General features: G+C 47.2%; 3 protein-coding genes across 8 annotated transcripts in view; 2 read left to right on the top strand and 1 right to left on the bottom strand.

The window, feature by feature from the left end:
- rap1gap2a (RAP1 GTPase activating protein 2a) overlaps nucleotides 1-4,188 on the top strand; it is a 45,992-nt gene extending 41,804 nt beyond the window's left edge. For all 6 annotated transcript variants that reach the window (XM_084674056.1, XM_084674057.1, XM_084674055.1 and 3 more), the window contains 7 exons: nucleotides 831-974; nucleotides 1,253-1,365; nucleotides 1,589-1,687; nucleotides 1,885-2,014; nucleotides 2,305-2,407; nucleotides 2,519-2,589; nucleotides 2,683-4,188. In XM_084674056.1, coding sequence (XP_084530182.1) covers nucleotides 831-974; nucleotides 1,253-1,365; nucleotides 1,589-1,687; nucleotides 1,885-2,014; nucleotides 2,305-2,407; nucleotides 2,519-2,589; nucleotides 2,683-2,691 — 669 coding nt within the window. In that variant the 3' untranslated portion in view covers nucleotides 2,692-4,188. The remainder of the gene's footprint in view (nucleotides 1-830; nucleotides 975-1,252; nucleotides 1,366-1,588; nucleotides 1,688-1,884; nucleotides 2,015-2,304; nucleotides 2,408-2,518; nucleotides 2,590-2,682) is intronic.
- Nucleotides 4,189-5,070: 882 nt separating this feature from the next.
- LOC146257513 (uncharacterized) lies at nucleotides 5,071-7,568 on the bottom strand. The gene is made up of 5 exons (XM_084674863.1): nucleotides 7,358-7,568; nucleotides 6,519-6,860; nucleotides 6,111-6,302; nucleotides 5,822-5,874; nucleotides 5,071-5,727 (listed from the first exon to the last, which is right to left on the bottom strand). The coding sequence occupies exons 1-5, from the start codon at nucleotides 7,404-7,406 to the stop codon at nucleotides 5,623-5,625; spliced, it is 741 nt and encodes a 246-aa protein (XP_084530989.1). The 5' UTR covers nucleotides 7,407-7,568; the 3' UTR covers nucleotides 5,071-5,622.
- A 489-nt stretch (nucleotides 7,569-8,057) lies between these two features.
- blmh (bleomycin hydrolase) lies at nucleotides 8,058-22,016 on the top strand. Its single transcript, XM_084674803.1, has 12 exons — nucleotides 8,058-8,187; nucleotides 9,546-9,743; nucleotides 9,988-10,097; nucleotides 10,590-10,731; nucleotides 10,901-10,989; nucleotides 11,185-11,277; nucleotides 16,959-17,114; nucleotides 17,442-17,600; nucleotides 17,719-17,786; nucleotides 17,898-18,015; nucleotides 18,989-19,058; nucleotides 21,696-22,016. Exons 1-12 carry the CDS (start codon nucleotides 8,178-8,180, stop codon nucleotides 21,842-21,844), a joined length of 1,362 nt encoding a protein of 453 aa, XP_084530929.1. The 5' UTR covers nucleotides 8,058-8,177; the 3' UTR covers nucleotides 21,845-22,016.
- Nucleotides 22,017-23,351: the final 1,335 nt, after the last annotated feature.

Below are 23,351 nucleotides of genomic sequence, written 5' to 3' on the forward strand. Positions count from 1 at the left end.
CACCTAACCTCTCCACCCTCACCCGAACCCCTTGACACCCACCTAACCCCCACCAGACCCCCAATGTCGTTCTCTACAGGTATCCATTTTACATCCAACCCTCTATCTTACCCTCTTTCTCCCTCCCTCTTTCCCTCTGTCTCTCTTTCTCTCTCTCTACACAACCCACATCCCTCTTATCCACAGTTGTTGTATTCCTGGGGAGTGACTGAGGGATGTTAATGGTCTCTGTCTGACCATCTGGTATTTACTGTCTCATTGTTCACAGGCAATGTTGCTGCACAGCACTCATTTAGCCACTGGAGGCGCTGTTCTCATGGCCACCACCACAATCACTATTTATTATTTTTCTCAGTCACCGTAGAATGTAGATGCAACACAAAGCATATTCTGTACACATTAAAACAATAATGCACTTTCAACACTGATGTTGGTGTTTTGTTTCATGAGTGAATGTGGAAAATCTCAGTTTCTCTGTCCAGTTTTGACTAAAACCACAATCTGTATCTAGTATAAGTAAATAGAATGAACAAGTATGTCATGAAATGGTATAGTATATACAGTAATTAGCAACACAAGTAACTTTGAATATGAATCCTGGCTGGTTGTCATCCTGAATACTACACTGAACCCTTGCCTTACTTCGGTAGGACAATAGCTCTCTCTGCTGGCGGTCAAGTGACAAAGCATTTTTGCAACAAAAACACCACGAAGATGACTCAACTTTAACAACTTTAATAACTTTAATAATATGCACTGTCAACAAGGGTACGCCAACAAACTCTGCTGTCTATACTCTCTCATCTCTGCCCTGCATTCCCCTCTTGTAGAGGGCCATGCGCGTAAGGAGCCACTCCATGGAGACGATGGTGGGCTCCCATCGTCACCGTAGCCCCGGAGGGGGGGTCCCAGTCAGCCTCAGTGGAGGGGGGCTCCCACAAAGCTCCAGCGAGTGCACCAAGAGCACCTTCACGGTCAGTCAGGTGTGAGGGCTAGTGTGTGTGTGGTTGTGTGTACGAGTGTGTGGTATGCTGTGTGATTAGGTTTGTTTGAGCGTGTGTCCCTGTGTTGTATCTTGGTCTGTGTAGAGCGTGTGTGTATGTGTGTGTAAGTGGGACTGCAGAGCAGTGCAAAGGTCTTAATAATGTCATGACTGGCGCTCCTGTCAGGATGGTTTGATAGCAGTGTTGTAGCATTACCGCAAGTTCTTCCTCTCTGATGCTTTTCAAACTGGTATGTTGTCTCCACTCAGCCTCCAGGGCTGTCTGCCAAGTCTCCCATGAAGAGTCCGGTCAAGCGTCGCTCTGGCCTCTTCCCCCGCCTCCACTCCAGCACTGAGAGCCCCACAGAGAGGCACCCACGCAGGTGCGCACCTCGGACACACTCGCAAGAACGCCAACACCAAGGAAAATGTTGCATACAGTCAACCTCTTACATCTGTCATCTGTCAAACTGCATGTCATGTTGCTTTTTAGGGTTTGCACGTTTGTTGGGTTTGTTTCTCACTGTGCATGTCTGAAGTGGGCCATCCCCAGTCCAGTCTCGGTCCTGCATCCTTTTCCTACTAATTTGCGCCATGTTTTTATAGCGACGCAAAGACACCAGAAATCTGCCCGCTGTCACAGGAAATGCGATCGGAAACATCTTCGAACCCAAGCTCACCAGAGATCTGTCCCAACAAGGAGAGGTGAGACACCTCTCAAAAAAGAACATTGTAAATCAACCATGCAGCAAAACTTGCTCTATTTGCATACCTAATTTACCCAACGAAGCCTAGAGACTTAGGTAGTGGTGCATCCATATGGAAGCTGATCCGGCCCATTCACAGCCCATCCTCTCGTCCCTTCCCTGTCCTTCTTCCCCCTCTGTTTATTCTGTGGCCAGGCCGTTTGTCAAGCTGAAGGAGTTTAGCAGCAGCAGCAGCAGACCCAACATCTCCCGCTCCTCCTCCTCCACCAGCAGCTTCAGCAGCACCACAGGAGAGACAGAGGCCCTGGAGGAGCTGGAAACATCGGTGAGGAGAGGGACAGTTTGAAGAGAGAGTTGAGGAGATGGGAGGAGAGGATGTTGAGTATCTAATCTATTCTGATCTACTTGCAATATTAGTAGTTGTAAAAATAGTACAATTGTGTTTGTTCATTTGCAGTTAATGAGTAAACCAACATAAGGTCAGCTGGTGATTAAAAACATTCATGTTTTAGTAACAGAATCATTCCTAACCATCTGCCTACCTTTCTCTCTCCCCTCCACCCCTCACTCCTACTACTCCTCTATCATGTCTCCCTCCTCCTCTTACTCCTCCAGGCCAGCCACCTTGCCAACGCCTCCTCATCCATCTTCAGCCCATCTCTCAGTGTTGAGAGCCAAAGCTCTGGAACCCCTGTGATCATGTGCCGCAGTCCTACTGGTAACACACACACGCACACACACATCCACACACACACACACACATCCACACAAGCACACACACAACACATTCATGAAACACATCTCTATTAACAGTTGAATGTCCATCCAGATGTGAAGACTAAAACATCGCCCAGGTCAAATTTGAAGTTCCGCTTCGACAAGCTGAGCCACTCCACTACAGTAAGGATGTAGAACTCTATAGGAGAACTTGTGTGTTGTGAGATATTTTGTGCAAAAAATAACCCTAACTGTCTGTCTGACTGTGTGTTACAGTCAGAGTAGCCGGACAAGTGCCAGGTGACAAAAAAATACTGGAAAATGGTGGCCGATGGAGAAACAAACAACCAATAACTACAACAACAAAATAACAACAACAACAGAAACAGCATACCACAATGGAATCACTAAACCAAGCAGGCTACCATTTCACTCCGCAACACAAACCAACCTCACAGAGGTGGTTGCTGGAAGCGTTCTCTTGTTATAAGGTACCCAGTTGGATTATTTGAAGAGTGACCTGCAGCCATTAGCTCAGCAAGATAATACATTTTAATGATACACAGACAGGGGTCACATCCTTCTAGGTCCACCCACCTACAGGTCATGTCTACAGTCTTCATAGCAAAGAGGCTGATGGGTGTGTTTAGCTGTTGTTTTTGTCGTTCCTTGTTTTCAGACTGGTCCTTCTCTCTCTCCCTTTGGGTACTTACGTCTGCAAAAATGCTTCTGAACATAGATTGGATCATCTTAGCTATCAGTATTTCTGTGGTCAAGATTGTCTGATGGTGAGAACTAGAACTATGGTCAAAAATAAGTTTGCTGGAAAACACTCTGTCATACTGTATGCTTTGTTTGGCCAAATTTGCGCTTTACAATCTATGAAATCCCCTTGTTAACTTGTGTTCTCACTATGTGAGAGGCTGAACAGATAAGTTACCTCACAGCTATGGTTGTTGCAACTCCCTAAACATTTCACTGCAAGTATACTACCCACATTGTCATATAAAACTATCTATGTTTGTGGTACAGTAGGTTGCAACAACTTTTCACATCTGATTCAACCGCATTGGTAATGATACATTTGAAAGCTCTTTACTTTCGAATGTCATTCAAATGAACTTGCCTTGTTCTGAATCTTTGATTTAATGCTTTGTGATTTGATATTTATTTTCAAGTCTTAAGTGGTAGCAAATAACAAAAACAGTGGCTATAACGGAGGCAGAAACAACAGCTTGTAGCATTGTATTCCCAAAATAATACTTAAATATTTTTTGTGACCATACTGGGAAACAAATGAATCATGTTGGAATGTATTTACCAAGAAATGTTTGGAGATACATAAATATCCGTCCATGTGACCAAAAAAGTCAACTATATTTATAGAACTTTGGGAGAATTTCCATGTACTAAAAGATACAGAGATCCATTCCTACTAATGGAATAGGTTAGTTGTCAAGAGTTCAGTTATGTGAAACATGAAACTAAAACCCAGGAAGTTCGTCAGAAAAGGAAGTTGGATATGGCTCTTTGTTTTAGTGGGCATTTACCAGGAGCCTTCCACTGCAGCCTTCACACTGTTAATACGCCCTTAATTTATTGATAATTGTTTGCATTGATGTCAAATGTACAAAGCTGTAATTGCATAGTAAATTAAAGAGGTTAATAGGAAAAAGGAAATGTTATTAAGAAGTCTATATATACGTCTATATGTATATTTCGTTATGTAATGTGCCATTAAGAATTTATTATGAAATAAAATGGTGTATTTTGTGTCAATAAGACTTGTGTGGTTTATCACAGTTCTTTATTGTACTTGTTATACACCGCATTATAATCTAAGAAAGGTTAAAACAACAAGAATCATTGGCAATGAAATGTATGAAATGAAGTGTAACAATGGACACACAATGCCCTAAGTTATTTACTTTCTGGGATTCATTCTTTAAGGTTATCTCTGAAATAGCGCAGATCCATGTCCCACCATCTCCTCATGTAGCTATTTTTGGAAGACTTCCGGAGGGAAATGTTGCAACGAATACTCAATCCAATGTAATTGCTTTCTCCTCTCTGATCGCGTAGAGTATTTTGCTCTGATGGAAATCCCGCCTCCCCCCATCATCTAAATCTTGGCTTCGTGACATCATGTCCTTCTTAAAATTGGAAAAAATTAAATTTGCTTTGAGAGGCTGCTCGGATAAATTCCATTGTCACTGGCAACCGTTGATTAGCTATTTTGACCGTCTGCCTGCGAGTGAAATTGCACAGTAGAACCCAAAACATACTTTTTTACACTACTTTGCATTACATTATTATCTGTGCGCTGCTGCCTGTCCACCACCCTGCCCTCTCCTGTAGGAGTAACATATTTTGAACGCTGTGGTGTAAAACATGGTTAAAAAAAAAAAAAAAAAAAAAAAAATAATCCAGCTGTGAAATACTGCAACAACTCTATTATTTACTTAATGCAATATTGAGATACTGTAATACTATACTCAATCTATGTATCTTTTTTGTTTAAGGTTTTGTTTTATATCATTTATTTACTTGCTTAATTATCTTGTCCTTGTCTGTTTGCTCTTGTCTGTCTGTCTGTCTTTGTTTTTTTTTATTTTTTATTTTTTTCCATTTTATTTTATTTTATTTTATTTATTTTTTATGCTGAGGAAGCTGGGAAAGAGGGTGGGTATTGGAGGGGTTAAGAAATCATAATTTGGAAAAAACTGAAAATGCCTCTAACGGTAACTGTTTATGAATGTATACCATACTGCCTCATTTTCTTTAATAAAATGTTTAAACAAAAAAAAAAAACAATGGACACACAGTGAGCACAAACTTGTGAACACAGTGGGAAGCCTGGTTAACCATGCTTCGGATTGTTCATTAAATGTCCTTTTGGTTTGCTGGAGGTTCCTCTAAAGTTTAGATCATAAAGGATAAAGATCGTGACTGCTGAAACAAGAATCTGTCTTCTCATCCCATCCATCCAGATACTCCTCTCAGTAGCCACAGACCAAGTACACTGCATCCAAAAGAACTACCAGTGAACTACGCTCCAATTACAAACTCTATGTCAGCTTTCCGCCACACAGATCTACAATAGGCTTATCCCTCCTGTTTTGTTGCCTAGTGTCCCTTTCCATTTATTTTCTTCGGTTTATCAATCCCTCCTTTCGTTGTCCCACCACCTGTCCAAAGACTCCTCATTCCCCTGGGTCACGTGACGCGTAGGGAAGAGTACACGGTGGTCTCTGAGGGTTCTCTGAGGGAGCCGGGGGGGTTCTGTCTCAGACTGTCAGTAGACAGAACTGCATAGACCAGCTGACAGAAAACACAAGGTCAACAGTAGCCTGTGGAAGCACTTCAAAGGTCAAGGAAAAGAACGCTCACAGACTATTAGTCAAACACGACTCACCTCTACATTAACTTTTGGCTTTGGCTTGGTTCTGGGCTTTGGTTTCGTTTTGGCTGTAGGACAGAGAGGAAAAAATACAGCTCATGATATTTTAGGAAAAGTACAAAGTGCAATGGACTACCACTATAACAAAGTAAAGTCATTCATTGTTTGTATGTATCCGCAAAGGTTTGTAACATACTTATGCAAAAAGTTGATAAATATTTAATGTATCACCCTGTAATCTGTACACCATTATACTTAAAGATAATTCCTGCAAGAGAGAAAGTGTGGAGTGGGGAACTCTTACGTGGGATTGGCTGGCGTGGAAGAAGCTGGGGAGGACTCTGGAATTGGAGCTGGGAGAGGCAGGGGGGCTGAGGATGTGATTGTAGCTTGACCTTTGACATAATGTATGTCAGTCCCAGGATGGTACACAGCAGGATGCTCACACACAGCAGGATCCGGTACACTTCACTCCTGTGGGAGTGACCTGGGATGGCTGCAGAGTGGAAGAGAGGAATAGAGAGACAGGAAGCAAGAGAGTTGGAGAATGAGACAGAGAGCCAGTTCAGGCAAGTCATTCTTTAATTTTTTAGATGACACCGGTCACATTTAATTCATAGTCACAGGTGAATACATTTCTACACACAGACACACACTGATCAAAATACATTGTTCAGCTGAATCTGCTGGGGTGACAATGCACACCCCCTACCTTCTGTGACATTGACATACGTATGGTGACCAACACTGGAGTGGCCTCTCTTGTCCCAGTTAATGTGACAGCCATACAATCCAGCATCTGATTGGTTGATGTTGTGTATGGTGATCAGCAGGCGAGTTTGATTGACTGACAATGTCTCATTATAGAACTGATGTCTCTCAGTAGGCTTCAGCAGGAGGAAACCTCCTTCTGTACTCTGTCCCCAGCCACCTGACCAGAAACTGTGCCCACAGTGCTGTACTACACAGGAAAGAGAAAGACTGTCCCCCTGTTGGGCGTAGACTGAATCACGCCTTGCTAGCACAGAGTCATGGCACTTTTCTTCTGCCAAACCTAGAGGGGCAAAACAAGACTTAATCTCAGATGATGAATATTAGAATTACAGGTCTTCACTGTCATTTTGGGGTTTAGTGGGATCAGATCAGTTATTGGTACAATAACTACAGTTATTAGTAACCCCGTCAGAGGAAGGGGAACTAAAAGTAACAACTATTGCAATTCTCATAACTGTGTATCCAAAATAAAATAAAAGTCATCCCAGGGTAGGCTGTTTGTGCTGATATTGAGAAGAGCAAGTTCTGAACGGCTTATTTTATTATTTTAGCACTAGATTTCATTTAGTATACATAGTGCCTTGTTGTTAACCTTACTGTGAGTATCAAACGTCCTTTGACACAAACACCTTAATTGTTATTTCATGTTCTGTTTATGTTCTGCTTCTGATGTCTGAAGTTACATCACTTAACCAGGCTATTTTGCTTTTTATTTTCTTGAATTTTTTGCATCAATATTCCAAGTCAAAACAATAGACATAAAAGCAGACGACTTACCTTGGAAGAGGCATGGGCAGGCAAGGATGAAGAATAAGTATATGGACATTACTGTCCTCAAACTTTGAATGCTAATTCAAGTCTCTAGAATGCTCTTTACTTTTCTGAGTAATGTTCTCTCAATTCCATAAAACACACAGCCAAAGCCCTGTCAAAACTAAAACCACAATCAAGGGCTGGGAAAACTGCGATTGTGCGGTTGATTATATTAACAACAACTATCTTTGCTTTCCCTTTCTTACTCGTGTACGGAAATACAGTGACTTTTCTTATAATTTACTCTCATTGGGAGTGTTCTTTCCACAAAGGAACTGAGACTAGTGGGAAGGAAGGAAGTTCTACACATACATACACTCAAATTCACACACTCAAATCCACAACCACACACATACACTCAAACACACAAGCTAAAACAGGTGTAAATAGAGTGTATGGTACCAGTAGTATATTTTTGGTCATAGCATAATAACTAGAAGACTATGGTATATTAATAGCCTACTATTAAAGGATAACTTCTACAAAAGTACACATGTCAGAGCAATATAACCATTCAGTTTTAAAAGAAATGCATTAAAAGTAGTTAATTGGAAAATAGAAGAATCTTCTGTGAAATCTGGGATAGAAAGTTAGTGTGATGTGTTGTTACATAGGTTGTACTGGTTACACCAGGCTCTGCTACACTGTAACCATTTTCGTGCATTCCCTTTCCTGTTTCCGGAGCGCTGATCGGACTAAAACTGAAGCTGTCGGCGAATGAGATAAACAAAGAGTCGGTGACTTTTAGGAATATTGTAAACACTCGCTAATCCTCTTAGGAAACATGGAGACTGGTGAGCTAACAGTTATTTGATTTTGTTTCATTCATTGTCACTTTTATAGATTGAAAGTGAGCTCAATTTGTGTTCCGTGTCTGAGAACAGGTTAGCACTAGCAATACCCATTAGCATAGCTACAGCCAGCTAGCTTGTCATTGCGGACACTGCTTAGGCTACTAGCCAATCATCTACTGTATGTAATCTTTGCTGTAGCTGTTTAAGTCCAACCACAATATAATGTCTTGCTAATTGTGTTCCCAACTATGCTTGCTGCTCCCTGTGTGATGTTCATAATCTAAACAAATTGCAAACTTTTTTCAAAAGTTATATAGTGTTTCGTTAAACTAGGTAACGCTTCATGTACATATTAGCTACAGGGCATACAATGACTGTGCTTGCTAGCCAGCTAGATAGCAAGTGATTCTCAATGATTTAACCGAAACACCGTAGCTATTTGTCTTTGCCTTGTCAAATATAAAAACATATTTTGTTGCTTTGTTGTATTTGTATAACATCCTGACTGTCAGTTGTATAGCCAGATGCCATATGAACAAGGGAGATTATGGGACTTTGACGTTATGACCATTTTTATGTTTTATTACCCTGTTCTAACCATATTGAGTTTTATATGTAGTTTGATAGCTATGGGGTTTTAAAAAGAGCCTAGATGTAAAACACCATTGTAATGATGGACCTGTAGACTACATGTAAAGTTGCAAGTCACCATAGCATACTGCATTTGACCCCACTCCATAGAAATCGTGTGACGCTGTCAGTGGCTCCCATTCATGTTTTTGCATTATGTAGAAAGAGACAGTGACAGACTTTGAAACGGCCCAGCCTATCCCGTGTTTGCTTGGTGATACACCCCCCACTCTTGCGCACATTGAAAGTGAAACATATATCTGAATCTTTCCTTGTTGGAATAATTCCATCTATGTATGTTGCAATCCTAGCTCACACTGCTTCAACCTGTTTCAACCTGCTGTCATGGAAAATAATAGAGATGGCAGCATGCAGAACTTTTTACTCTGAAAGTGAAATATCTCTACACAAGGGTGTTTTATTGTTTTATTTATATTATTTAATGTTTAGTCCACGTTTAAAGGCTGTGATTGCCCCTTCAAGATATAAGGAAGTCCCTCGGCCAGAACGGTGCCAAATTGTTGTGCTGTTTATATGCAATTAAAGTATAATATATATAGTTAAAGTTATAAAGTTAATACAAATTTTCCTTCCTTCCTTCCTTCCTTCCTTCCTTCCTTCCTTCCTTCCTTCCTTCCTTCCTTCCTCCATTTCTCCACACCCATCCAATCTTTCTATATTTTCCCCCTCCTTCCTTTCCTCTCCACCCCCTTCCTTCCCCTCTCGAGGTTTGAGTCAGGAGAAGGTCACATCTTTCGTGAAGCGCTTGCGCGCGGAGCCACGCTACCTGCTGGCCCAGAATGTGTCCACCTGCATTGACCCACTGGAGGTTTGTCTGCATCGGCAGACTGTCCAGGACACTGTCCACATCTTCCAGCACTCCATCCCCACAGAGGGCAAGCCTGTCACCAATCAGAAAAACTCAGGTAGGCCCACATCTGCCCACCCCTGTAGGCCTCCATCTGTACTGATGCTACCAAGCACTAGATCCAGAAGCACCCGGGTAAGCCCAGACATGTGCACCTGCATGTCGACAAAGCCTACTGGAAGATCCTGCCCAGAAATGGGTCAACTCTGTTCAGTTAGTGATGATGAGGATGTTGACTATGATGATGATGCAGCCGATGGCAACAATCAACATTTAACTGGACTCATTTCATTGGATTTCAGGGAGATGTTGGATCTTCTCGTGCCTCAACGTCATGCGACTTCCTTTCATGAAGAAGTTTAATATTGAAGAGTTTGAGTTCAGTCAGTCCTACCTCTTCTTTTGGGACAAGGTAAAGCAGGAGAATTTGCTAATTGTCCCAGGTTCTGTTTTTTTCCTTCTGTGTATATTGTGTTCTTGCTGCATTTGCCAGGTAGGCTATAGACAACCTCTGTGTTTGTTTACATTCAGTGCTTGAGTTGTGTGAATGTGTTTCAGTCAGTGTGTGTGTGTTTGCTGGCTTTGTGTTGTCGTGGCCCTGCGTCCTACTATGACACTCATTGTCTGACTAAAGCCCTCTTTGTCTGCTCTGTTTTGTCTGCTCCACAATGACTTCCTGGTTCCTACTTTGTCACTCGGACCTCTCCTGCCCTCTCTCGCTTCTTTTCTCTCGCCTTTTCTATCCGTCTCTCGCCTTCCATCCTTCTTTTTGTCTTTCCGCTTTTCTATTCACCTGCCTCTGTGTGGGTCTCCCCCTGCTCCGTCCTTCTGTCCTTCTGTCTTTACTTGTCCTGGCCAACCTTTCCTGTTGCTCTCCTTATCTCATCACTTGCCCCCCGTCCAGGTGGAGCGCTGCTACTACTTCCTGCAGGCGTGTGTGGAGACGGCCCAGAGGAAGGAGCCTGTAGACGGTCGTCTGGTGCAATTTCTGCTCTCCAATCCAACCAATGACGGGGGACAGTGGGACATGCTGGTCAATCTCATTGGTCAGTTTCTCAACCGGTTCTTGCTCAATCCTCCCTTTCTCTGTGACTTGATGTACGTTTATTTTCCCCCCAGTTGCTTTCTTTCAATTCCTGTGCTCATACGAGTCCCAATACATAGAGATAATCGGGTGTGTAATGGCATGTCGTCGCCCTGTTTCTATCACAACAGAAAAGTATGGAGTGATCCCAAAGAAGTGCTTTCCAGAGTCCCACAGCTCCGAGGCCTCGCGAAGAATGAACGACATCCTCAACCACAAGGTGGCTCACTCACTCACTCACTCACTCACTCACTCACTCACTCACTCACCCACTCACTGACTCACTCACTCACTCACTCACTCACTCACTCACTCACTCACGCACTCACTCACTCACTCACTCACTCACTCACTCACTGTCACCACACGTTCGCTACACACACTCACACAAACGGTATGTTCCGGTGTGTTCTAGCTGAGAGAGTACTGTCTACGACTGAGGAACATGGTGGCCAGTGACTCGACCAAAGCGGAGCTGTCTGATGCCATAGACACCATGATTGAAGAGGTAACACACACGCATCCCCTCCCTCCTGTTCTATTCCACATGTTCACTCACAGCCTAACTTTAGACTCAGTTGCCCCAGTTAGCCAGTGGAGGGTGCTGTATGACAAGACATGGCTCTCAAGGCAGAACCGAGACAGAAGCAACTCGATCCCAATAGGTGCGTTCTATTATGTATGAGAATTATCTATAGTTTAAGTCAAATAAATGTTTTGTATTGATGTGACTGTTTTCAAACAGTATGATAGGGTGTTGCTCATGTGTCGAGTCTGAGCATGTCTACTAATCTAATTGCATTCTCCAAACATACAGTACGTCATAATGTTTTGAATCTACGGGCGACAGTTTGAAATTCCAGCCTCTGTCCTTTTTTTCCTCAATGCTTTTCTGAGGAAGGGGTTGTGTGTGATTGTGAGGAAGTGTGAAAGAGCCCCCCCCCCCCCCACACACACACACGACTCACCAAGTCGATGACAGAATGTTCCATAAACAAGCCCTTTATCACGTAGCCCCTGACATTGAATGACAAAGGCAATTTTGTCTTCAGAAATAATAATAGGGAATGAAACTGCTGGTGTATGTAACACATGCACGTCTGTGTGTGCGTACGAGCACTCGTGCATCTTCTTGCTCCGTGCACGCTTTTCTCTATACGTGAGTGTTGATGTGTCTTATATATATATATATTTATATATATATATATTTATATAGATATATATATATATATATATATTTATATATGTATGTGGGAGGCCAGTCAGTCAATATCCCCAGAGAGAACGATACATGCTGGGGCTCTCCTGCAGCCTGTGTTGGGGCTCTGCGTGTGTGTGGGTGTGCTTGTGTGTGTGTGTGGCTGCCTGCTTGTTTCAACAGCTCTGTGTCTCTGCAGCAGCCAGTGTGGATGCCCCAAAACACATCCCTCTCTGCTTGTGCAACCCCTTGCAGTACTCCCGGCTCATGCACTGGCCAGGGGGGAGGTGAAGGGGGGGGGGGGTTTGGGTTTGTCAACGTTGTTTATTTGTCCACCTGGAAGCAGTTTGTTTTGTGTAACGCAGCTCCGGGTTCAAAGGCATCGGGAGGGGAGGTGTGTTCGGTTCCGCTTGGAACGGCGAGAAAAGGGAGGCGCGGGGGGACGGGCGGCAGGACGGGGGAGGGAGGAGGGAGGACGCTGGGGGGAAACAAACGGAGTGTCAAACACAGGGAGGGGTCGCCGAGACGACGCGTGGTGGAGAGGCATCGTGAGGGCCATTGTGCTGCGCTGGGGCTGACGAGGAGCGTGCTAATTAGCCGGCGCTTGTTGATTAGATTACGCCACACGCTGATGTTCGGAGATTGGAGAGTTATTAGTCATTAATTAGCCGTGCTCACGACCAGCTCCCCCTTTTCATGCTTATCATTACACACTAATGATGTTGTCACGGTAGACAGTCACCAACATGCCCGACATTGCCGGTTGCACGGTTATTACAGTGGATTACCTCCCCCAGGCTTGGCAGGCTTGTTGTGGCTCCCATGCCAAGGGCCTTTTAAGAAGTTCAGAAACCAACATCCAAAGATGTATGGCAGCACTCATCGGCTTTGATAAAAATAATTTCGATCTCCATCTACAACGTTGAGTGTGTTTTGTTTGATGGCCACAGTACACGAGTGAAACAGGCTCTGTTTTCTTCTTCTCAGAGTTGGTGAGTGAGTTGAGGTGTCTGTGTTTTGGCTTTAGAACCACAGTAATAGCTTCTTTCTCTCCTCCACTGCCCGACAAAGAGAGTGTGTGTGTGTGTGTGTGTGTGTGTGTGAGCAGCTCTGGAGCTTTTCTACGAGACAACATCTGAGAGAAGTCCGGTCTTTGAACCTGCCTTTGCCGTTCTGGGCTAAAAGCGTCAATGAGGGCCTGGCAGCAGACCTGTGTGGAAACACCACAGGATTTTCTGTTACTTATCAATTCATTCGCTTTGAGTGGATTGATTTAGGCCACCTGGCATGACGACACCAGCAGGATTAGCTCTTTGCTGCCCATGCAGCAGATAAGGTCATCCAAATCAAGTGCACCTAGAGTGGTCTCATTGAAGAAGGGGATCTGCATGGGCCTGGTCGGCCTGTCATGTAGAGCGTGTGTGATGTGGAGTGATGTACACCAGCTCTGTGTTGGAGCCCCGCGCCGTGCGCGTGTTCAACATCAGTGCTCTGCACCCTAAAGTGGGACTGACATCTCCTCCGTCTTAACAAGGCCTCAGCCACGAGTCCCTGAGACACTCGCACACGTGCCAATGAACCAAAACACACGGACGCGTTCGGTGCGCACACACCCGTTCTCACACGCGTCGATTCGGCGCACACGTTCCTCGACGCTCACACACGCGTGTTTAGACGGCGCCTCGTTTCTTACGGCGTGTATTCGCCACACATCCCCGCTCGTTTCGCATTTCGTCACACAGTGGCAATGGCCAACAACTCCAGATGTTGGGTGTCCCAGCCAGCTCCACGCCACATCAGAGAACGACATGTTGGGGCTCTTGGAGGGGTGGGAAGGACTGGATTGTAAGCTTGTGAAGAACATGGAGCGTCCAACTGGATATGTCCTACCAGAAGAAGGCTCAGGGAGGTGGACTCCAGGACAGAGAGAAGTCCCACTGGAGTCATCAGTTCCTGTTTCCTAGTTGAGCGCCATTGTTGTGTTGCTGTGATTTGTAAAGATCCCATGTGTTTTCTGTTTATGCGGCAAGACAGTTCCAATCAACGGAGGGAGTTTCTCACACCCAAACTGCTGCTCCGCGTGTGTCATTTGCTTACATTTTCATGTCGAATACTAGATGTCCGGGGACTTTATGGAAAGAGCAGTGAAAACAGAACATGCATTCTACATTGCAAAATGCTTGCTGGTTCTGAGAGATGATGTCAGGGGTCCCAGGGCAGGGTTCAAGGCCAGGGGTCTAGGACTGGAGTCTGGGGGAGCAGAGTTCCTAGGCAGGTCCTGAACAACTATCACGGCTAGGTGTTCCATTCTGCTGCCACGGTTTCTCTTTGTTTGTTTGCCTTTGCGCTCTTGTTTGAGCAACGGGACACCTGTAAACAAACTGCACATGCAATGAGAAAAAAGCAGAGCTTTGGACGATGCTAACTGCTAGCGTGCATGCTTCCTCTCTGTTTACATTGGGAGACATGCAAACGGGCTACCATAACCGCCAGCTAGCCATCACGCTATAGACATAGATCCGGACCCAGATGCCCCTGCCAGGCCAATTGCAGGCCCTATTACCCCCAGCTGGCTTTGGTTCCTGCAAAGCACCGCCAGCAGCAGCAACATCTGGCTAACAAGGGGACAGCTAGCATTAGGACCATGCTAGGGTGGGCTGGACACGAGTGGGAGGCACCTATCACATCCTGGAAGGGGGAACACGGTAAGTGTAAACCCCTGGAGGAGGAAACACGTTGAGAACTGAAAAGCCACATTGCAGGTTTAACAGGACGTCCGCTTTCGTTAATTGTTCTCATTTGGGGGTTGCTCAATGAAGATGGATATGTCTGCGTTGTTTATAAATAGGACCAATCCCACAGCCGGCCGGGGTAATGCACGGAGGCCGAACAAACACTCCACCAGGGTCAACTTCCTGTTTTGGTCAATACCAGCTGATCCCTGCCGTGCTGTCCAATAAGGCCCCTAATTTAAACCTTCTGGGCTGGTACACTACCAGCGGGGTGGCCTTGGAGATGCCTGTTCAAAGCCAGGCCGTAGACTGCGTGGGCTCTGATTTCAATGGGTTGTAATCTGTTTGTGGGACTATGGCTCTCACGTCATATCTAGATTTGGAAACTGAGGTAGCCTGAAAGATGCCCGCCTAGAATCAAAACCCTGAGCCACAACACTGCATGTGTTTCTGTCTGGAGTCTGGAGCGCGGAGCTCCTTTAGAGAGACACACAGGGAGTGGACTTATGTCGGCTGACAAACACACGTAAAAAAAAAGGTTTGTAAAAACGCTTGCACAAACACACACAGTCAGTGTCTGGTTTAGACCAGCGCTCGTAATTCTCCCTTCATCACACACTTGTGGGCGCACACACACACACACCCCCGTTGGCCTCTGCTTGTTCCCCCTGAATGATGTCTGTCTGTTTCCTGAGAAAGGGAGAGGGGTGGGGACAAACAGAACTTTTTGTCTGTCTAACTTTCTGTCTGTCTGCCACCTTCTTGTCCTTCTCTCCTCTGTGTCTGTCAGCTACCCACCCTCTCTGTCTTTCCATCCCTGCCTCCTTTTCTGTGTTCCTCTCCTTCCTTCCCTTCCTTCCTTCTTTCTTCCCTCCCTATCGGTCTGTCTGTCCATACTTCCCTGGCGGTATGTCCTTTAAGGACAGGTGTTCCAATATTGACTGTGAGGTCTGCGCTGACGTCAGGGGGTCTGTGTCATTGTTCCGAGCAGTCCTCGTGTGTGTCAGCCCCGGCCTCCAGGTCTGCTGTGTTGGGTTTGGCAGTCCCAGCGTTTATTTAACCTGCCAAGACTGGGAGAGTGATGGGAGGCGTGGCAAGCCAGAGGGGCGCAGGGGGCAGAAGAGGCTGTTTGTGTGCCCGGGGCATCTGGGTAAACAGACTCTAGGGACGGGCACCCTGTCTGACCGGACTGGGGAAACAAACCCAGCTTGAAAGGACACGTGTGCAAGTGCGCCGCATATGTTTGTGCCATCCCAGTGTGTGTAAAAGGTGAGGGTTTATTCTGAGGGCTCTGGGAAGGGGGGCGGGGTGGGGGGGGCCGATGGTTGAGAGAGAACCGCCCTCATATCGACCTGAAGCCAGGAATGTCATTAGCAGTTTAAGTGCTGTTGATACAGTGGAAAAACAGCAGCCAGGAGCCCCAGAGCTTCGGTGAGACGCTTTGGTGAGACGCCTCAGAGCCAAACATAACCCCCCCCTCCTCTCCCGGCTCTATTTTTCAACCCCGCCGTGACTTTAATTCGTCTGGATTTAGTCAAATGTAAATGAAAACAGTCAAAAGTCGACAGGGCACCCTCGTAAATATAGGCGGAGGTCACGTAAGTGGCCCGTCGATGTATGGTCGGCCCCATACACCGTGAGGACCACTCAGTCCTGTCAGCATGCCAAGGCTGCGTGTTGGTGATTTATCCATTGTAATTAGTTAGTTATCACCAGGCCTTACTCTCTTATCTGCCCAAGACAATGGCCGCCTTTCTGGCAGTAGCCTTAGCGCCCCTGTCGCGTGTGATAGCGAAAGCATATGTATTTATATACCCAAACCCTGGGAGAAGAGAGAAGGAAATTCCTGAGATTACTCTATCGGTGTGTACGGAAGGCCGGTTCTGAGAAACGGGACCAGAACCGGAGCGGGGCAGTGGAAGAGAGAGAGAGAGAGAGAGAGACCGCAGGAAGACACACAGAGACAGAGGAACGTTGGGGGGGCGAGGGGAGGCTTTGGCTTGGAGGATATCCTCCAAATAGCTATTTGCAAAGAAGGGGTGAGGGTGGAGGTGTTCAAAGGGTATGTTGTGTTCTGCTGTGACTCTTGAGGTGCAGGGGTCGTGTCTGGGCTGCCCTTAGGGGAGCTACAGGCTACAACGGAGGAGCCCGAGGATTCACCACACGCTGCTGCCCCATCACTTCCTGTCTATCCTACTGGACAAGTCAACTTCAATATTGACCAACCCTCTCTGTCTTGTGTGTGTGTGTGTTGTCCAGGTGTTCCGGGTGGCCAGCGTGTGTCTGGGCAGCCCCCCTGAGTCCATCTGCTGGGAGTACAGGGATAAGGACAAGACCTTCCACCGTATGGGCCCCATGTCCCCACAGGAGTTCTACCGGGAGCACGTCAAACCCCTGTACAATGTCCAGGACAAGGTAGGCCGATCCCACCTCCAGCACCCACATCCTTCCCCCCCGTCCCTCCCAGCCCAGCCTGGGACCCTCGCAGACACACGCGCTCCCCTTTAGAGGCGACCCCCGCACGGCTCCGGACGTGCGAGCCGAATTCTCCCGCAACATTTCATCACTCGTTTCTTCTCAGAGTTGTCCTTTGTCCTGATTTGGACGGGTGGGTCCCTGTGGGAGGTTGTACAGTGTAACAGATCTATTTGACCGGTTTCTGTAAGTCTGCCTGGTGGTTCCTCCGATCTTACACCCCTCCTTTATGTTGGAGATGTAACAGATGTGTTGTGTTTGCTGTAGATCTGCCTGGTGAACGACCCCAGGCCTCAGAACCCCTATGGGAAGCTCTACAGCGTGGAGTTCCTGGGCAACATGGTGGGGGGTCACAACACACTGTACAACAACCAGCCAATCCAGCTGCTCAAGAAAACTGCTGCAGAGTCCATCAAGGAGGGAGAGGTGTGTGTGTGGGGGTGTGTAAATGGGCCTGCTTGAATTTCTATACGAATCCTTATACAGTTTATAGAATATATTGCAATTCTCTAATGTCTCTGTGTTTGCTGTTGTCTTGATCCAGGCCGTGTGGTTCGGCTGTGATGTAGGAAAGCATTTCCACGGAAAACTGGGCATCAATGACATGAACGTGTAAGTATTGTTCCTGTGCGTGTTTTTGTGCCTACAGCGCAGACAGGTTACTTGTTTTTGTCCATGCAATTTTAATGATTACTTTTGTGATGTGTGTGTGTGTGTGTGAAGGTTCAACCATGAGCTGGTGTTTGGCGTGTCGGTGAAGAACCTGTCCAAGGCTGAGAGGCTGATCTTCGGAGACTCCATGATGACCCACGCTATGATCCTCACTGCGGTCACCGACAAGGTAGACACACATCCGCACAAGTCTCCTTTCACACATGTCCCTAATTTCAATGTTTTTTTGTATCGAAAAGTATCTGGCCTGTTTATAGTGGTCTAATCGACTGCAGTTTTAAAAGAATTGCTTTCAATTTCCCTCAGTAAGTAACCCCAGCTGTCAGCAGGTCCTCCTCTTTTTTCTTTTCTTCTCCTCTGTAACAGCTGCACAGCATTCCCAGTGTTCTTATTGTGGGATAGCTGCAGTGTTCTTCTCCTCCCCCAGTTTACTGACCTGGTGTTTCGTCACCTGTCTCTCCCGGGCTCCACAGATAACCTCCCTTACTCTGTCTATCCAGCCAGAACACAGATAACCTCCCTCACTCTGTCTATCCAGCCAGAACACAGATAACCTCCCTTACTCTGTCTATCCAGCCAGAACACAGATAACCTCCCTTACTCTGTCTATCCAGCCAGAACACAGATAACCTCCCTTACTCTGTCTATCCAGCCAGAACACAGATAACCTCCCTCACTCTGTCTATCCAGCCAGAACACAGATAACCTCCCTCACTCTGTCTATCCAGCCAGAACACAGATAACCTCCCTTACTCTGTCTATCCAGCCAGAACACAGATAACCTCCCTCACTCTGTCTATCCAGCCAGAACACAGATAACCTCCCTTACTCTGTCTATCCAGCCAGAACACAGATAACCTCCCTTACTCTGTCTATCCAGCCAGAACACAGATAACCTCCCTTACTCTGTCTATCCAGCCAGAACACAGATAACCTCCCTTACTCTGTCTATCCAGCCAGAACACAGATAACCTCCCTCCCTCTATCTAGAACATCCACGGAGTGTCTGTTCTTAATGTTCTAAACATGTTTGCGTGTGTCTCTCACTCCCGCTTTGTTTCTCCCTCCCTCTCTTCTATCTCTGTCTCTCTCTTACTCTCTCGCTCTCCCTGTCTGTCCCTCTGCCTCTCGCTTGCTCTCAGGATGGGAAAGATGGGGGGTATGAGAAGTGGAGGGTGGAGAACTCCTGGGGAGATGACCGTGGGAATAAAGGTGAGAGCCCCCCCCCCCCCGACACACACACACAGAAAACCAAGGGCCGGGTTAGGGGAGGCAGAGCGGAGCCTCTCTTTCTCACGAGGCCTTGTGCCGTCTCACCGGCTTCCTTCCAGAAGGAGCCGTCTGCAGGGTAGTGAAGAGAGCCCCGCTCTCTTCCTGTTTGCAGGATTAGTGCGAAAGGCCTCCCCTGACTAGTCTCTTTATGAAGCTTTAATTGGCAGCTGGGAGAGCGGAGCTGCCCCTGGTCATGGCTGTGTGGAGCGTAGTCCTGTCCTGTGGGCCCATCCACCTCGTCTCCCTCAGATGAGTGACAGAGTGAAGGGGGGGTCGGGGGGAACAAACTCACCCTCTGTCCATCTTTGTGTCAGTCTCCCCCCACACAAATTTCTATCTTCATCCTTTGACCACTACCCCCCCTCCCGTACACACACACACACACACACACACACACACAGACACACACACTGCTGAGCTCTACATTCCAGGGCAGATTACAGCGTGTTATTTCTGTTAATTTCCATCTGCACTCCCACTGCCCTGCACATTCACCTCACCACATCTGCATATCGAGGCAGACCCAGCAGGGATGTTTTTGCAAACGAAACATATTAGCACGCCTATCGTATTCCATAAACACCCGTGAGGGGCTTTCTGCTGCTTCCTGTGCATCCCGCGGATGTATTAATAAAGTTATGGAAAACAAATGGACAGGAGGGCTGTGGGCAGAGATGCTGGGGAGACAGTTGGAGGGAGAGAGAGAAGGGAAAATAGGAGGGAGGTGGGGGGGGGGGCTGTCATCACGATGGAAGAGGGAGGAAAAGAAAATGTGTTTTTGTGACCCGGAGGGTTAAGTCGTCCCCCGGGACCCCGTTATGGGATCCACTGTACTGTGGACTACAACTCCCAGCCGCCTGCCTCTCAAAGGCTAGCTTCACTAGATTGATAGTTCCAGCTCTCCAACTGCCGTCCTCACACTTTATTATACACGTATTCACAATGTGGGTTATATCCCCCCTCCCTGACGTGTGTGCTATTTCATTTTGACATTGTGGATATTTATGTGCTCTGCAATATCCTGCCCTAACACTTTTTCCTCATGTTATATATGACCTCTTATATTTGTTCTGCCACACTGGCAGAAGTCACCACAGGGAGGGTTTTTCTGTTCTCTGATTATTATTCCCATGTTCGTAAGATCGTGTTACTGTTGACTACAGACCTTTATTTATGTGTTCAAGTGATTCGTTCACCAGCGACCAAAGGATTGAAAAATAATCTCTCAGGAGGACACAGGAGCCGACTTATAACAATGGCATCGAGCCTTTTCTGTTCTGTTGCTGCTCTGTCCCAGCAGTTCTGTAAGCCCAGTCCAAAACAGTCTTCGGCTAAAACAAAATGGCTGCTGGCCGGGTACATCACAAATGTCTTTGTCTGAAGAGAAGGCAACACATCTGTCCTCCTGTTAAGACAAATAATGACGCTATACGCAAACGCCGCCCAACACTTCCAGGAAGACCACGCACAAACACTAAAACCATAGACACGGCCAATCCTGGGACATTGTCGTGTGCTCCTGCACGTTCCGCTGGTCACAGTGACGTCGTCGATAAGTCAGCTTGTCAGCGGGGAGTGATGCAGTCAGTCAGTCAGTCACTGGGAGAGGAACGAAGCACGCATTCAGAATCTGGTCCCCAGCTTTAAGCAGCTGCTCGAGACCAGCTCTAAGAGATCTGTCAGTGTGTGTGTGTGTGTGTGGGTTTGGCGGAGGCAGTAGATCTAGATGGACACATAGAGGAGGCAACGCTAGACCAAGAATCCTATCATGGAGTATTTCCTGCTGTAGCTGCTCAACACATTTCCCAGCAAGCTCTCTTGATTGAACGTGCGCCCGACTGTCTTGAGAGAGAGCGAGATAGATTAGAGGGAGCCGGAGACGCGGCGAGGGGGAAAGAGGGAATGTCCACGTGTCAGTCAGTCGTGTGCGTGTGCGTGCTTCCTGGGAACGAGGGCTCTGCAGCCCTGTGCTGGATCAGGCGGCTCCAGGGCCGTTCTGAAAGTATTCAGAGCTTCTAGAGGGGGAGAGAATGGAAGCCACTACTCCCCTTTTTTTTTGGGGGGGGGGGATCATAAGGAAATGGTCAAATACGTTCTTAACGATTTGAATTCATGTTGTTTTGGGTGTGCGGGGGTGGAAGGTGGGTGGGTGCGGGAAGGGAGAGAAGGGAATTAGGCCGTGCCGATCTGTCAGGGTGGGGTTCAGGGGCTGAGAGCAGCCGAGGCGGAGTGGCGTTCAGGGTGGAGGTGTTTATGTGGTGGGGGGGAGTGGGGGGGGGGGTCCTGATAGAACAATGGCTGTTGCAACATGGGTGACGACGGAGAGCACTCACACTCCATCTCTCCTCTCCCTCCGCTTCCTCCCTCTCGGCCTTACGTTTGCAGTTTGTGTCGGAGAGGCGTCTGTAGAGATGATTTAGAGGCACTGGAGAACTTGCATGTTGGTATTTGAACTTTGTGATCATGCATTAAGATACTCATGGAGTCTACACATCTCCACAGTCCTTTCTCTCCATTAAGAGGTCATACATCGGTAATATTCATCTGTTGATCCTGTCTGTCTGTGTCTGTCTGCAGGTTATCTGATCATGACTGATGATTGGTTCTCTGAGTATGTCTACGAGGTGGTGGTGGACAAGAAATATATCCCTCCTGAGGTCCTGGATGTGATGCAACAGGATCCCGTCGTACTTCCTGCCTGGGACCCAATGGGAGCCCTGGCATAACTATGGCAACCCAACTTTCACACCCCTGCCCCGCCTTGTCCCCATGGTCTGTTTGACTCCGCCCCACCACTCTGGTTCACACCCTCCATAGACCACGCCCCCCCCACCATTCCTCAAACCACCACAGCCTGTTCTAGACAAAATAAAGTTTTTGTTTTCTTTTTTTACTGGACTCGTATGTCTCCGTCCTAACTTTATTTCGTCCTGTGGTGTGTCTTATTCCTGTGAGAGATTCAGAGTTCAGAGGTTGTCCTGTTCCATGTTTTAAACTGCGTCAACATTCTCTGGTGTGTAGCGTGCTGACAGCTCTGTGTGCCTGATAATCTCCACCATGTCCCAGGGTCACGTCCTGCTCCAGCGCTCTTTCTCTGTCACAGCGATGCTCGGCCAACATCATGTCCAGCAGAGTGATTGAAACCATGGCTAACCCCCACCTCTAACCCTCCCACCCCCCTGCCCTTCCTCTCCTCCTCTCACCCCTCTCTCCCTGTTCTCTCTCGGTTCTTTGCTGCTCGATGGCCAATCGGGAGTAGTCCGGGCAAGACGGGAAGCGACAAGGCGGGCCTGACCCTTGACCTCTATGGCACGGGGCTAATCAGTTGAGTTACAGTCACCTCAGACAGGCCTGTGGCGGGGAGGGGAGAGCCAGCTCAGCAGCTAGCTGAGAGTCTGTGATGGGTTCACTCTGGGGTTAGTGCAGGGACTGGCAGGGCCCAGAGGGGGAAGAATTAGAGCAGGAACGAGAGATTAGGAGGGTGAAGGTGACAGGTAGTGGGGTAGTTAGATGGGGTGAAGGTGACAGGTAGTGGGGTAGTTAGATGGGGTGAAGGTGACAGGTAGTGGGGTAGTTAGATGGGGTGAAGGTGACAGGTAGTGGGGTAGTTAGATGGGGTGAAGGTGACAGGTAGTGGGGTAGTTAGATGGGGTGAAGGTGACAGGTACTGGGGTAGTTAGATGGGGTGAAGGTGACAGGTAGTGGGGTAGTTAGATGGGGTGAAGGTGACAGGTAGTGGGGTAGTTAGATGGGGTGAAGGTGACAGGTAGTGGGGTAGTTAGATGGGGTGAAGGTGACAGGTAGTGGGGTAGTTAGATGGGGTGAAGGTGACAGGTAGTGGGGTAGTTAGATGGGGTGAAGGTGACAGGTAGTGGGGTAGTTAGATGGGGTGAAGGTGACAGGTACTGGGGTAGTTAGATGGGGTGAAGGTGACAGGTAGTGGGGTAGTTAGATGGGGTGAAGGTGACAGGTAGTGGGGTAGTTAGATGGGGTGAAGGTGACAGGTAGTGGGGTAGTTAGATGGGGTGAAGGTGACAGGTAGTGGGGTAGTTAGATGGGGTGAAGGTGACAGGTAGTGGGGTAGTTAGATGGGGTGAAGGTGACAGGTAGTGGGGTAGTTAGATGGGGTGAAGGTGACAGGTAGTGGGGTAGTTAGATGGGGTGAAGGTGACAGGTAGTGGGGTAGTTAGATGGGGTGAAGGTGACAGGTAGTGGGGTAGTTAGATGGGGTGA

The sequence above is a fragment of the Hypomesus nipponensis genome, chromosome 15, assembly GCF_054491055.1.
Source record: "Hypomesus nipponensis isolate SF chromosome 15, ASM5449105v1, whole genome shotgun sequence".
In the NCBI taxonomy this organism is placed as follows: Eukaryota; Metazoa; Chordata; class Actinopteri; order Osmeriformes; family Osmeridae; genus Hypomesus; species Hypomesus nipponensis.

Excerpts from the sequence above, each read along its gene's own strand:
- LOC146257513 (XM_084674863.1), bottom strand. The coding sequence starts at position 7,406 with ATGTCCATATACTTATTCTTCATCCTTGCCTGCCCATGCCTCTTCCAA. Across the intron at positions 6,303-6,518 it reads GTATGTCAATGTCACAGAAG|CCATCCCAGGTCACTCCCAC; the intron begins GTAGGGGGTGTG and ends TCCACTCTGCAG. Across the intron at positions 5,728-5,821 it reads AGCCAAAAGTTAATGTAGAG|CTGGTCTATGCAGTTCTGTC; the intron begins GTGAGTCGTGTT and ends GTTTTCTGTCAG.
- blmh (XM_084674803.1), top strand. Across the intron at positions 10,098-10,589 it reads ACCTCTTCTTTTGGGACAAG|GTGGAGCGCTGCTACTACTT; the intron begins GTAAAGCAGGAG and ends CCCCCCGTCCAG. Across the intron at positions 11,278-16,958 it reads TAGACACCATGATTGAAGAG|GTGTTCCGGGTGGCCAGCGT; the intron begins GTAACACACACG and ends TGTGTTGTCCAG.